Raw genomic sequence first — 13,407 nt, 5'->3', positions numbered from 1 at the left:
ACCTATTTATTGTTGTAATGTGGCACTCATGGTGGACGGCAAACTAAGAATTTCATTGTGCAAGAGGACATGTTCCTTACTGTGCATATGACAATAAACACTTTGAAACTCTTTGAAACTTGAATCAGTTGGTCACAGAGATACGCAAGTGTTTAGTTTTAAAACCCGAGTCTTCAAGGTCATGTGATGCATTTGATGCAAATCCTTCACTGATCTCTCTTATATGAGGTTGGGGAGTGTGAGTGTGTGTGTGTGGTGAGGAGGAGAGCAGCTGAACAGTTTAATTCACTTCAGTTCTGTCCCAAACAACGATGCTCTCATCAGTCCTGCTGCTGCTCACAGCTGCATTCTGTAAGTCTCCATGTTGGCTGAATGAGTTTAGATTTCATACCTGGTTGGGCAAATGATTTGACGATGTTTTATTGTTGTTGTTGTCAGGTGGTGTTGGTGCTGTGGAGCTCACTCAGTCAGCCTCTGTGCTCGTGAAACCTGGAGAGTCGTTCACCATCTCTTGTAAGATCTCAGAGTCAAGCTATTGTATTTACTGGATACGACAACCTGCTGGGAAAGCTCTTGAATGGCTCAGATATCTGTGTAGTGGTGGTAGCATGAATCTCAAAGATACAGTGTAGAGCAAGATCAGTTTCAGCCACGACACATCCAGCAGAACAGTTTATTTAAGAGGACAAAACTCTCAGACCGAGGACACGGCTGTGTATTACTGTGCCAGAGACACACAGCACGACAGACTCCCTGCAGCCCTGTACAAAAACATCCCTGTTCATGTTCATCTCCCTGCAGTCCACTTGTCCCCAGGGACGCCTGGTATAAATGAGCTCGCAGGGCTCAGACCCCTCTGTATTTTAAAGACAAAGGGAAATCAACATCATGTTTCATCTTTGGCCTCAATATGAAATAATTTCTTGTCCTGAGCTGGATATACAGTTAATCCATCATGAATAATCTGTCAATCCATTCCATTCCAATCCATAGTTAATGTGAAGAAGGTAAAGTGTGACTGCAGCATTCAGACTCTCCAAAGGCCAGGTGATATGAACATCACAGTTTATTATTTGAACATAATGTCTGTCTTTGGACATTGAAAGTTTGGCTTTAACAGCTTTAATGATGATCATATTCCAGTTCTTTAAACTGCTCTGATCAGTTGGAGGTAAATCTCCTCATCTACAGATGTGACGGAGCTCAGAATTTGTGCCTCTTGTTGCTTGGAAAGTACAGTTAGGTCCATATATATTTGGACACTGACACAAATTTTATTTTTTTTACCTGTTTACTGAAACATATTCAAGTTATAGTTATATAATGGACATGGACATAAAGTCCAGACTTTCAGCTTTCATTTGAGGGTATCTACATTAAAATTGGATGAAGGGTTTAGGAGTTTCAGCTCCTTTACCTGTGCCACCCCGTTTTTAAAGGGACCAAAAGTAATTGGACAATTGACTCAAAGGCTATTTCATGGGCAGGTGTGGGCAATTCCTTCGTTATATCATTCTCAATTAAGCAGATAAAAGGCCTGGAATTGATTTGAGGTGTGGTGCTTGCATTTGGAAGATTTTGCTGTGAAGAAAACATACGGTCAAAGGAGCTCTCCATGCAGGTGAAACAAGCCATGCTTAAGCTGCGAAAACAGAAAAAAACCCATCCGAGAAATTGCTACAATATTAGGAGTGGCAAAATCTACAGTTTGGTACATCCTGAGAAAGAAAGAAAGAAAGAAAGAAAGAAAGAAAGCACTGGTGAACTCATCAATGCAAAAAGACCTGGACACCCACAGAAGACAACAGTGGTGGATGATTGCAGAATAATTTCCATGGTGAAGAGAAACCCCTTCACAACAGCCAACCAAATGAACAACACTCTCCAGGAGGTAGGCGTATCAATATCCAAATCTACCATAAAGAGAAGACTGCATGAAAGTAAATACAGAGGGTTCACTGCACAGTGCGAGCCACTCATAAGCCTCAAGAATAAAAAGGCTACATTGGACTTTGCTAAAAAACATCTAAAAAAGCCAGCACAGTTCTGGAAGAACATTCTTTGGACAGATGAAACCAAGATCAACCTTTACCAGAATGATGGCAAGAAAAAAGTATGGCGAAGGCGTGGTACAGCTCATGATCCAAAGCATACCACATCATCTGTAAAACACGGCGGATGCAGTGTGATGGCTTGGGCATGCATGGCTGCCAGTGGCACTGGGTCACTAGTGTTTATTGATGATGTGACACAGGACAGAAGCAGCCGGATGAATTCTGAGGCATTCAGAGACATACTGTGTGCTCAAATCCAGCCAAACTGATTGGTCGGCGTTTCATAATACAGATGGACAATGACCCAAAACATAAAGCCAAAGCAACCCAGGAGTTTATTAAAGCAAAGAAGTGGAATATTCTTGAATGGCCAAGTCAGTCACCTGATCTCAACCCAATTGAGCATGCATTTCACTTGTTCGAGACTAAACTTCAGACAGAAAGGCCCACAAACATGCAACAACTGAAAACCGCTGCAGTAAAGGCCTGGCAGAGCATTTAAAAGGAGGAAACGCAGCATCTGGTGATGTCCATGAGTTCAAGACTTCAGGCAGTCATTGCCAACAAAGGGTTTTCAACCAAGTATTAGAAATGAACATTTTATTTACAATTATTTAATTTGTCCAATTACTTTTGAGCCCCTGAAATGAAGGGATTGTGTTTAAAAAATGCTTTAGTTCCTCACATTTTTATGCAATCATTTTGTTCAACCCACTGAATTAAAGCTGAAAGTCTGAACTTCAACTGCATCTGAATTGTTTTGTTCAAAATTCATTGTGGTAATGTACAGAACCAAAATTAGAAAAACGTGGTCTCTGTACAAATATTTATGGACCTAACTGTCTGTTCACTTCACTCAGTGCACAATGACAAAATAATTTCACAAATTTAGCTGTTTAAATTCATGCTCTGAGCAACACCAGAATAATTTGTGCAGGACTGTGAAATAGAAATGACAAAATCCAAAACAATTTTAGCAGGGGGTCTGGGGGGCGCATCCCCCCAGAAGCTGAACAGATTTTGTGTATATTGAAAGATTTGAAGCATCTCCTGAAAGCGAATATTTTCTCAAACATGCCATTTAATTTGAACTGTTATTATTATGTTGAAATAATACAATATGAACTGATTTACCTTTTAACTGATAAGGGTTCACTTGAAGAATGAAAATATATCAATAACCTTCCTCATATTGTAAATTCACTTATATTCTTCTGTTGATTCGTATCAATTCATTGGGTACCGTAATGTCTTTCCCAGGGGGGAAATTCTAGACTGACTATTAAATAATAGTCACGAATGTTCTTGTTTTTGAACTGATTCAATACCAAAATGTCTTTCTTGTTCATGTTAGACAGATTCTAGTCAAAAACTATATACAACTATTTACAAGTCAATATTTATATTTATTTCCTTTTCTTTGTTAGCAGTTTCTTCAGCTTAGAAAGCCTACTCTTTTCTTTCTGATTTTCTATATGGCTTTTCCTTGCTCTTTTGGTCTCTCTTTCATTACGTATTCATGATAATCATGAACATTATGAACAATAACATAAGTTAAAACTACATAAATAATAAATGTGAACAAGATGGTCTACCTGGTAATCTATAGTTTGACAGCTTCAATTTCACCAATTCCGCATGTTTTTTTCCTTTAACATGGTCAACTAAACGTGTTCTTCCACCAGAACCGTACTTCACATCCTGATGGCACAAGATGCAGTAAGCTTTCCCCGGTTCTTTTATCTTCCGTATGTGCTCATGGAGATATTCACTACCGGCTTTAAACTCCAGCCATCGCCAATTCCATGGATTTTTGATACCGTTTTCCTTGTCAATTGTTTTGACATCGTCGGTCTCACCGTCCTCCCTCTGAACGACGTCCCTCCGTGACGGGGACATACCGCAAAATTCTCCTTTTCAAAACCGTTGATATCGAAAGCGTGTTTAAAGAGCACAATGGTAAAATGAAAAGAACACAAGATTCGCGCCGTGGTTTGTAAGCATGGCACAAATGCGGTAAACTGGTCTGTCATTGTCGCAAAAGAAAAAAAGATACCAAAAAATTACAATGTCGTGACAGAAAGAACAATTTGCAGTAGGCTCTTTCCCAGACTCGCCGGCTCGGTGACAACAATCCCCCCCCCCCCCCCCCCAATTTTTTATTGCAAAATTAGATGATTTACTAAAATTATATTTTTGGCGGCCAAATTCGCAGAATTCCGCGGATTTTTCACAGCCCTGTTTGTGTTCAGGAGTCCACAAGACAACAAATAACGCTGCTCATTAGTTGAGAACCAGCACCATTAGAATGAGGGGCTCAGTGACGTACTGCTCTTCTGGATCAATAAATGAAACTTTAAGATTTGACATTGCCATCATAAACATTAAAAACTAGAAACTAGGACCTTCATACACATGAGATTGGTCTCTGTCTTCGTGCAATTCTCAAGAGTGCAGTCTGAACAGGGCTGATAATGATATAAAAACTTGTTTTTCTCATTATTATTATTATTTTGATGTATTATGGCAAAAATTCAGTTTATTTTTCACGACAACCAATATAACAAGGGAGAATTGCATTATTTATTTATTTATGAACCATTATTTTCAACAAAAAAATCTTACTAGTAATAATCATAAATTAATTATTTCCAACATTAAATTGATGTTAAATCGAGATATGCGATGTGACTGTGATGAACATCTGCAGAGCTGCACTCAACACAGTTCCTCTGTAATGTTTATGCAAATCTCCGTCTCCTCTTGTAATATTAGCACCGTGCTTATCTCGAGAGGAAGCGGTTCTCATTCGTCCTGCTTCAACACAAACATGTTTGTTTCAGGTCCACTGCTGCTGCTGGCTCTCGCCCCCTGTGAGTGTTTAGATTGAAGCTTTATGAGTTCATCTGATCCTTTCAGTTCAACATGGCAACCTTTTCTTTTTCTCTTTTCACAGATGTGTTCTGTGCTACTGAGCTCATCCAGCCAGACTCAGTGGTGATAAAGCCAGGAGAGACTTTAACCCTCACCTGTAGAGTGTCTGGAGCTTCGATCACTGATAGCAGCAGCCACTTTGGAACAGCTTGGATTCGACAACCTGCAGGAAAATCTTTGGAATGGATCAATATCATTTATTATAATGGGGATATTTACAAGAAAGATTCACTGAAAGACAAATTTGTCGTCTCTCGCGACACTTCCAGTAACACTGTGACCTTACAGGGACAGAACATGCAGACTGAAGACACAGCTGTGTATTACTGCGCTCGTCAACCACACAGTGAGACAAATCAACAACATCCCTGTACAAAAACACCTCATACAGTGGAGAGGATAACAGAATGTCCACAAGATACAAAACTCATCCATTCACGTCGAAGTAAAAAATAAATAATCCCACAAAATAACAAGAGAGTTTCATGTTAATTTTTTTTTATTCATTTGTGGCGTAGATTTGAAACCACACTGCTACATCTCTCACCCTGCTGCACATTTATACACACTATTATAATCACATCACTAACAAGAACTTGTTCTGCTGTTATATCATTAAATAACAATAATCACCCCCAACAAATCAGAGTTTGTGTATCATGTGTGAGAAAGTGTGAGAGCATTTTGTCATGACTTTGAAGAAAAGTAGAATTTTTCCATCTCTCCAATTAACCTGCTGTGGCAGTGGGGGCGTGGCCAAGCGTCAGTCTGTGAATGGAGGGCAGAGTCAGGGAAGGTCAGTGGTGGAATCATTACACCTGATGAGAATTAACCTGTGTTTGTGTGTCTTCCCCAGTGACCGCACCCTTTAAAAGGAGAGAGAGAGCAGAGAAAGGGTGCTCTCTCCCCAACCAGAACACTTGCGTGTGGCTGGGAGAGTGTAGAAAGCTGAAAAGCTAAAGAATAAGAGTTTTTGTGAACTCAGTCCTAGCCTGCCGTGCTTCTGTGCTCCACCCACCTGGTCAGATACAATACCTGTGAATTGTGGAATCTTCCAAAACAGTGGGACTTGAATATCGTATCAACATTTTAGTCTTATTTTGCCTCTGTCCCAACTAGTTTGAGTGTGTTGCAGGCGTCAAATTCTAACTTTGTTCATATACACAAAATATCATGAAGTTGGTCAGTAAAACTATTGAAAATCTTTTCTTTGTACTTTTGTCAATTAAATAAATGCTCACATTCATTAACGGACCACAGATTTTTGTTTTTATTGCATTTTGGAAAATATCCCAAATTTTCCAGAAATGGGGTTCGAGAGATCTGCAGCAACATTAGAAATGCATGAACATTCTGCTTTTCATTTTGCTTCAAGTCCTCTGAGACACACTCTTTCTCTACTTCAACAACATCTGCCCAACATGTTGAGGTTAAAAGGGCAGAGATTAAAATCACTGAGAGAGAACTGATGTCCAACATTGTGACTGGAATTAGTTTGATTTTGAAAAAAAAGTTATCAGAAAAGTACAATCTTGAGGTGTGCATCAGGAGGGGAATCAGCTCTAATAAAGTCACAGGAGCATGTGGTCAGATATGAAGCTTGTGGGAGCCACAAAAGACCAGAAACATGAACATGGCAGTGTATTGGGAGCTCCTGTGATGCTGCATGACATGTTTTCTGCTTCATCCTTGTTCATGTCACTCATCGGCATCGCAGTCTCAGAAGACCATGGATTTCTTGTGCCTGGAGTTAGGTTTTCGCGCAGCATCTGCTTTGGCTGAGAAGACCAATCCGTGAGAGGCAGACTCAGCTGCAGATATCAGATGCGTAGATCGGTTCCGTTAATGTTGGTGGTGTGGTGGTGTCCTGTTGTTGGTTCCTCCTTGTCCTCTTTGCTTCCTGGTGACAAGCCAGGGTGGTTTCATATTCTAGCAGCCCCCTGCGGAGTGCCTGCTGCCACTGAAGGCAGTCCTGAGCTGCATTTTCCCAAGTGACAGAGCTGATGTTGAAGCACTTGAGGTCTTGCTTACAGACGTCCTTGTAGCGAATCTGGGGGCGGCCAGTTTGTCTCTTGCCAGATGACAGTTCTGCATAGAGGATGTCCTTCGGGATTCGTCCATCGTCCATCTGCCGGACATTGCCCAGCCAGCGGAGACGTCGCTGCCTCAGAAGAGAGTACATGCTGGGAAGCTGCGCTCTCTCCAGGACTGCTGTGTTGGTGATCCTATCCCTCCAGGTGATATCCAGTATACGCCTCAGGCAGCGAAGGTGGAAGCTGTTTAGCCGCCGCTCTTATGAGTATGGTGTCCAGGTTTCACTACCATACAGGAGTGTGCTGATGACACAGGCTCTGTACACCTGCACTTTTGTATGGGCAGTGAGTTTTCCATTGTCCCATACTCTCTCACTATAGTTTAAAAAAAACTAATGTGTTTATATTGTGGCAAAAAGAACCAACAGAGTTTGTGAGAAAATATTACAAAAAAAAAAAATGCAGAAGTGGGCAGGAGGGGAATTTATGTCCTCAAACACAAATAATAATCATCTCCCTAAGTTTAGTATCTTATCCTTGTTGTGAGTTTCTCTATATGTATAATTCCCTTTATTATTGATTGATAAATAATGGAACTTGGTAAAGAGCTTTCTATCATGGAAAAGATTTGTTCTATTAAAAAAGCCACACATTCTCCATAAGATGAATCTCCTCCTCATGATTTAAATACATTTTAAATCCGTTCTCCTCCCATCATCAGCAGATAAGCAAATACAAGCGTCAGGGCTGGATATCGCTCTATTTATATGGTGTGATGGTCTCTGTTAAACTTTGGAGAGCAGAGAAGACCCCAGTACAAACAACACACACCATGTTCTCTCCATCTCTACTGCTCCTGCTGGCAGCTGCTTCCTGTGAGTGCTTTATCAAATTCATTCATGTCCTACAATAACAATAAATGTGCAGCGTATATTGTGTGAGATCTCACCATGTGTTTTCCTCCACAGATATGCATGGTGAGGAACTGACTCAGCCTGCTTCCATGACAGTCCAGCCAGGCCAGAGTCTCTCCATCCACTGCAAGGTTTCATACTCAGTTACGAGCTATAGTACAGCTTGGATCCGACAACCTGCAGGAAAAAGTCTGGAGTGGATTGGATACTTCTATAGTGGTGGTAGTACAGGTTACAGTGAGAAACTGAAAAATAAGTTCAGCATCTCCAGAGACACTGCTACTAACACAATTACAATTCGAGGACAGAATCTGCAGACTGAAGACACAGCTGTCTATTACTGCGCAAGATACACACAGTGACACAGATTAGTGGATTCCCCTTACAAAAACTTTGAGCCGTGTTAGAGACATCCTCTCAATGCAACTAATAAACCCTCTCAGTCACACTTTTACTTTTTATCTTCTTATGATTCAATTAATTTACCCAAAACATTTCTGACACCAAAAACTTTGTCCACTTCAGTGAAACATTTCCGATCAGCAATATTTCTATTAATTAGTGTTGAAGATTTCCTCATTCAGTCCTTCTACATCATGAATATCGCATGAATGCTTTATTGAAAAGTTTGAACTTGTTAAAAAAAGTTCAGCTTATTGAACGACATTTAATTATTCGTGTTCATATTAGGTTTGTCCTCCACTCGAACAGAAACAAGGCAACATCTATCAGTCACTTGACATTAAATATATTAAGGCTGAGTAATGAATTATATCACGAGGTCTCACTGATGGCAGAATAAGAATGATGTGTAGAAAACAAATACACACCCCAAGACAGCCAGACACCTGCAATTATCATTTCTAATTATCTCAGTGTTTCAAGTCTATAATCCTCTCCTGGGTTCATGCCATTTTTCCTCCTCATACCAAACATGACAAACAAAGTTTCACAAACAAACACTAAATTTATGGTTCTGATGTTTGTCCTTTTGTGTGATTTGTACTTTGGGAGGACAATGTGTCAGAATAATTTCTCACATCAAGAAATGAATGAATGCTGAGAGAAAATGGAATACAGTCATTTGACATTTCTAAATAAAAAGTGAATCTTCTCATGGATTTCTTTGAGCGTTTTTTTTTTTCAATTCACCCCAACGTTGATTATTTTTCTATAACTGCACACTCTATAACTGTTGTGTTTTATTCATTCGCGAATGTGGTGATATTCTCATATGATTGCTTCAAATAAATTAACCTGAAAACAGGTAATAGTCCATAAGCTCACCCCTGAACAACTGTTTTCATCTTTTTAATTGTTCAAATATTTGGTCCAAATTATTATTTTTTAAACTCACAGATTAGAGATGTTTGAGAGATGGGAGGTTTTCTCATATCAAAGAAACCATCAAATTTCCCTGAAGATAAGGAGTGTCTCCATGCAAATGTCATTCCCTGTTACTGTATATATTTAAGCAGTGAAGACCAAGAGCTTTTACTTCTTCTGCTTCAACACATACCATGATCTCTACATCCCTCCTGCTGCTGCTGCTGGCAGCCGTACACTGGAAGTGTTTTTACATTTGATATTTAATACAGTTGTATTTTTACTGGCAGCTTTTTGCTTTTCCAACATTAAAATATCTTTTCTTTCCCAGGTGTTCACTGTGTTGAGCTGATCCAGACCGGATCCACAGTATTAACCCCTGGTCAGTCACTGACTCTGACCTGTAAAGTGTCTGGATATTCATTGATAGTAATTATGCTACACACTGGATCTGACAGCCTGCAGGAAAATCTCTGGAGTGGATCGGATGGGTAGGTTATGATGGGAGCACTGGCTCCAGTGAGAAACTGAAAAGCCGGTTTCAGGTTTCCAGAGACACGTCCAGCAGCACAGTAACATTAACAGGGCAGAACATGCAGACTGAAGACACAGCTGTGTATTACTGCGCTCGAACACCACAGTGAGACAAATCAACAACATCTCTGTACAAAAACACCTCATACAGTGTACAGTTGAACAGAATGTCCACAAGATACAAAACGTGTCCAACAAGTCGACCTCAAAAAAAAAAAACACAAAAAAATGAATCAACACTTTAATCAGATTCAAGAATTCAGCAGCACAGTGGTATCAATGCATTTCATCCATTTCATTAATCTTTCAGGACGTTTCTTTATTTTGCTCTTTAAATTACATTAAAGACGCTTCATCACAGAGAGTGAAGAAAAACTCCATCAGAAAGACACGCTTCTAAATGACTTAATTTCCCACTGATACTGTATCTGAGTGCTTTCTCTCTTTTAAACCCTGCTGATATAAATGCTCCAATCTGGAATTCAGACTTCCTTCATTTGTATCGCTGCTCCATGGGAGACCTTTTTACTGACAGCAAGAACATTTGAACCTTTTTCTTTAAAATCTCTCCTGCCAGTTCTGGATATTTTTGAAAACAGGACTTTTGTGCCTCTAGAGGGCAGTCTGTACAAACTCAACCATCTCAACCTGTTGCTCTCTGCACATTCAGGCCATTTTTCTTCTCACACACTGCTGTGAATCATGACCCTCAGATTAAACAGAATTACATACAGCGTATCAGCAGCCTGTGTTGTGTTGATCAGTAGATAAGGCTCCTTGTTCTGGAGAACCTGTTTTCATGGTAAATTCATAAGGATTGAAAGAAGGAAGTTGATCGATTGTCTAATTTTATAAAAATAAACCTCTGTTTAAACTTCTCATATGAAATGTGAATCTGCATGATGTTAGACTGGATAAAATCATATCCTTTTTTCATTCTCAAAATGGTTCCACTGTGAACTATTTCGAAGAGTGAAACATTCTGTTGTCAGGTTCCACATAGAACCTTCTAATCATCCACTCATCTCTACACTGAGCTCCCTGTGGTTGTGGTTTTAATCCATCCACAGTGCTCATGGACACTCCCTATTCAAATAGAGTCGGGTATAAACAGCATGTTCTTGGCTCTTCTAGTTTCCAGTGAGTTGTGTGATAGATAACACTCCCATACACTTTAAATCTGGCTGAAGTAGAACTCAGAGAAGGATGATTTTCGGACAGTGTATTTTATTTGGACTTATTTCATGTAAGTTTCAGATTTTTCATGAGATTATTGGAAGGAAAAAGAGCCATTCTGTCCTGATAAACATTATAATATGACCGAGTTATATTCTTCTCTTCCAGATTCTTATGGACAGTCCCTGACCTCCTCTGCATCTGTGATGAAGAGACCTGGAGAGTCAGTCACTCTGTCCTGTACTGTCTCCGGATTCTCAATGGGCAGCTACTGGATGCACTGGATCCGTCAGAAACCCGGACGAGGACTGGAGTGGATCGGGCGCATTTACAGTGAAACGATATTCGCTCAGTCTCTGCAGGGCCAGTTCTCCATCACTAAAGACACCAATAAAAACATGCTGTACCTCGACGTGAAGAGTCTGAAAACTGAAGACATGGCTGTTTATAATTGTGCACGAGACTCACACTGACACAACAGACTCCAGAGCTGTACAAAAACTTACACAAGTACATCCTCATGAGCTGTAAACATTCCCTCACACTGAAAAAATGGAGCTGCAGTCAAACAGAACATGACTTAATTGGTCTTAGTGGATATGATTTTAATAGGTGCAACCGATATGCAAGATTTTTTTCTGTTAATTTAACAGGCCATTTTTTTCAGTGCAGCAGGAAACTGAACCCCAGAGTCATTTCTGATAAACATCATCATGAACATTCTGCTTTTTATTTTGCTTCTGAGAGGCCCCCTTTCTCTACTTTGACAACATCTGCCCAACATATTGAGGTTAAATTGACTGAGAGATTAAAGCCTCGGTCACAACCGGCCGTACGTGCTCCTACGGCCGGTCTACATGCAAAAAATGCAAGAAACGCACGGAGGTTGCGCGTGTGATGTGCTGATTTTCGAGCCGGAGACTGGCCGCAGAGGTTCTTTGTCATGTCAAACAAACTCTACGGGCACTTATGTTTTTTTTCCAGGTTGCAAGACAAACTTACTGCCAACGTGCGTCTTTCTCCATGAACAACAAAAAAAAAAACGCAGCGATTTGGGAAATGCCAAAAATCGCACGGCCAAAAAATTGTACGTCCGATTGTGACCTAGGCTTAATCGGACTGAAAGAGGACTGATGTCCAACAATGTGGCTGGAATTATGTTTCATTCTGAAAAAAAAAAGAGTTGTGAGAAAAATCCAAACTTGAGGTGTGCATCAGGAGGGGAATCAGCTCTAATAAAGTCACAGGAGCATGTGGTCAGATATGAAACCTGTGGGAGCAACAAAAGACCAGAAACATGGCAGTGTCTGGGAGCTCATGTGATGCTGCGTGACACGTTTTCTGCTTCATCCTTCTTCAGGTCACTGTGGTTTAAAGAACTAATGTGTTTATTGTTAGGGTTTTGCACCTGGTTCGCTGGTGTGATAATCCAGCAAACCCCCACTAGGCCACCAGGGGGATGACTCAAGTGCAGAGGCGTGAGGCGGAAGTAGAAAAGTATCAAAAAGTTTATTTACAAAATGTACAATCCATGGCAAAAAACAAAAGTAATCCAAAAGCTCAGAAGATAAAGGGAAAATAAAAAATATCCAAAAGTTCAAAGTCCAAAAATAAGAAAAGAAAAGGCAAAAATGCAAACGCTCAGAAGATCTCAAAAATGGTACAAACAAAATACAAAAAGGTCCAAAAAGAAAGCAAAGTACAAAAGCCACAAAGACACAGGCAAGGAACATGGAACAGAGGAAACTAGCACTAACAGGCATAGCATAGGAAAAAGACTCTGTGACAAGGGAACAAACAGAGGGGTATATATACACACACTAATTAACAAACAGGGCGGGGCAGAAAACAGGCAATGAAGACAAACACAAAAACACAGTGGCGGTCTCTAGAGGCCAAAACAAACATGACAAGATGGAAATAACAGCGGCCTCTAGAGGCCAAAACAGTCCCAGTCCTAACAGGACCCCCCCCCCCCCCAGGAGCGTCTCCTGACGTTCCCAGGGCGATCCGGATGGGCCGAATGGAAGCCCCGGCATAGTCCTTTATCTAGAATGTCCCGGGCGGGGACCCAACAGCGTTCCTCAGGGCCATAGCCCTCCCAATCTACTAGATATTGAAGCCCGCCGCGGACCCAGCGGGAGTCAAGCAGGCGATGCATGGTGAACACAGTCTGACCCTGGAAGATGCTGGGGTGGGGTGGGGGGGTTCCTAGGGGCAGGGGCATACGTGGACGTCAGTACGGGCCGCAACAGGGAAACATGGAATGTGGGGTTGATCCTCAGAGTCCGGGGCAACTGGAGCCGGTAGGCGACAGGGTTCTCCCTGCGCACCATCTTGAAGGGGCCAATGTAGCAAGGAGCAAGCTTGTGGTTCTCCACCCGCAGCGGAAGGTCCTTGGTGGACAGCCAAACCCGCTGCCCAGGGCGGAAGGAG

General features: G+C 41.0%; 3 gene segments (V, D, J or C); all 3 read left to right on the top strand.

The window, feature by feature from the left end:
- Nucleotides 1-4,884: 4,884 nt before the first annotated feature.
- LOC132868353 (immunoglobulin heavy variable 4-39-like) lies at nucleotides 4,885-5,321 on the top strand (the record flags this gene model as incomplete). The annotated part of the segment is given in 2 exon segments: nucleotides 4,885-4,927; nucleotides 5,011-5,321. Coding segments are annotated over 2 exon segments (354 nt in total), but the record flags the coding sequence as incomplete, so codon positions are not given.
- Nucleotides 5,322-7,853: 2,532 nt separating this feature from the next.
- On the top strand, nucleotides 7,854-8,297 carry LOC132868354 (Ig heavy chain V region 5A-like). The segment is given in 2 exon segments: nucleotides 7,854-7,896; nucleotides 7,990-8,297. Coding segments are annotated over 2 exon segments (351 nt in total).
- A 2,814-nt stretch (nucleotides 8,298-11,111) lies between these two features.
- LOC132869003 (immunoglobulin heavy variable 3-74-like) lies at nucleotides 11,112-11,444 on the top strand. The segment is given in 1 exon segment: nucleotides 11,112-11,444. A coding segment is annotated over 1 exon segment (333 nt).
- Nucleotides 11,445-13,407: the final 1,963 nt, after the last annotated feature.

Source organism: Neoarius graeffei, chromosome 20, assembly GCF_027579695.1.
Source record: "Neoarius graeffei isolate fNeoGra1 chromosome 20, fNeoGra1.pri, whole genome shotgun sequence".
Classification (NCBI taxonomy): domain Eukaryota; kingdom Metazoa; phylum Chordata; class Actinopteri; order Siluriformes; family Ariidae; genus Neoarius; species Neoarius graeffei.
Note: the sequence above shows the minus strand (reverse complement) of the source record. Positions and strands in the feature narration are given on the sequence as shown.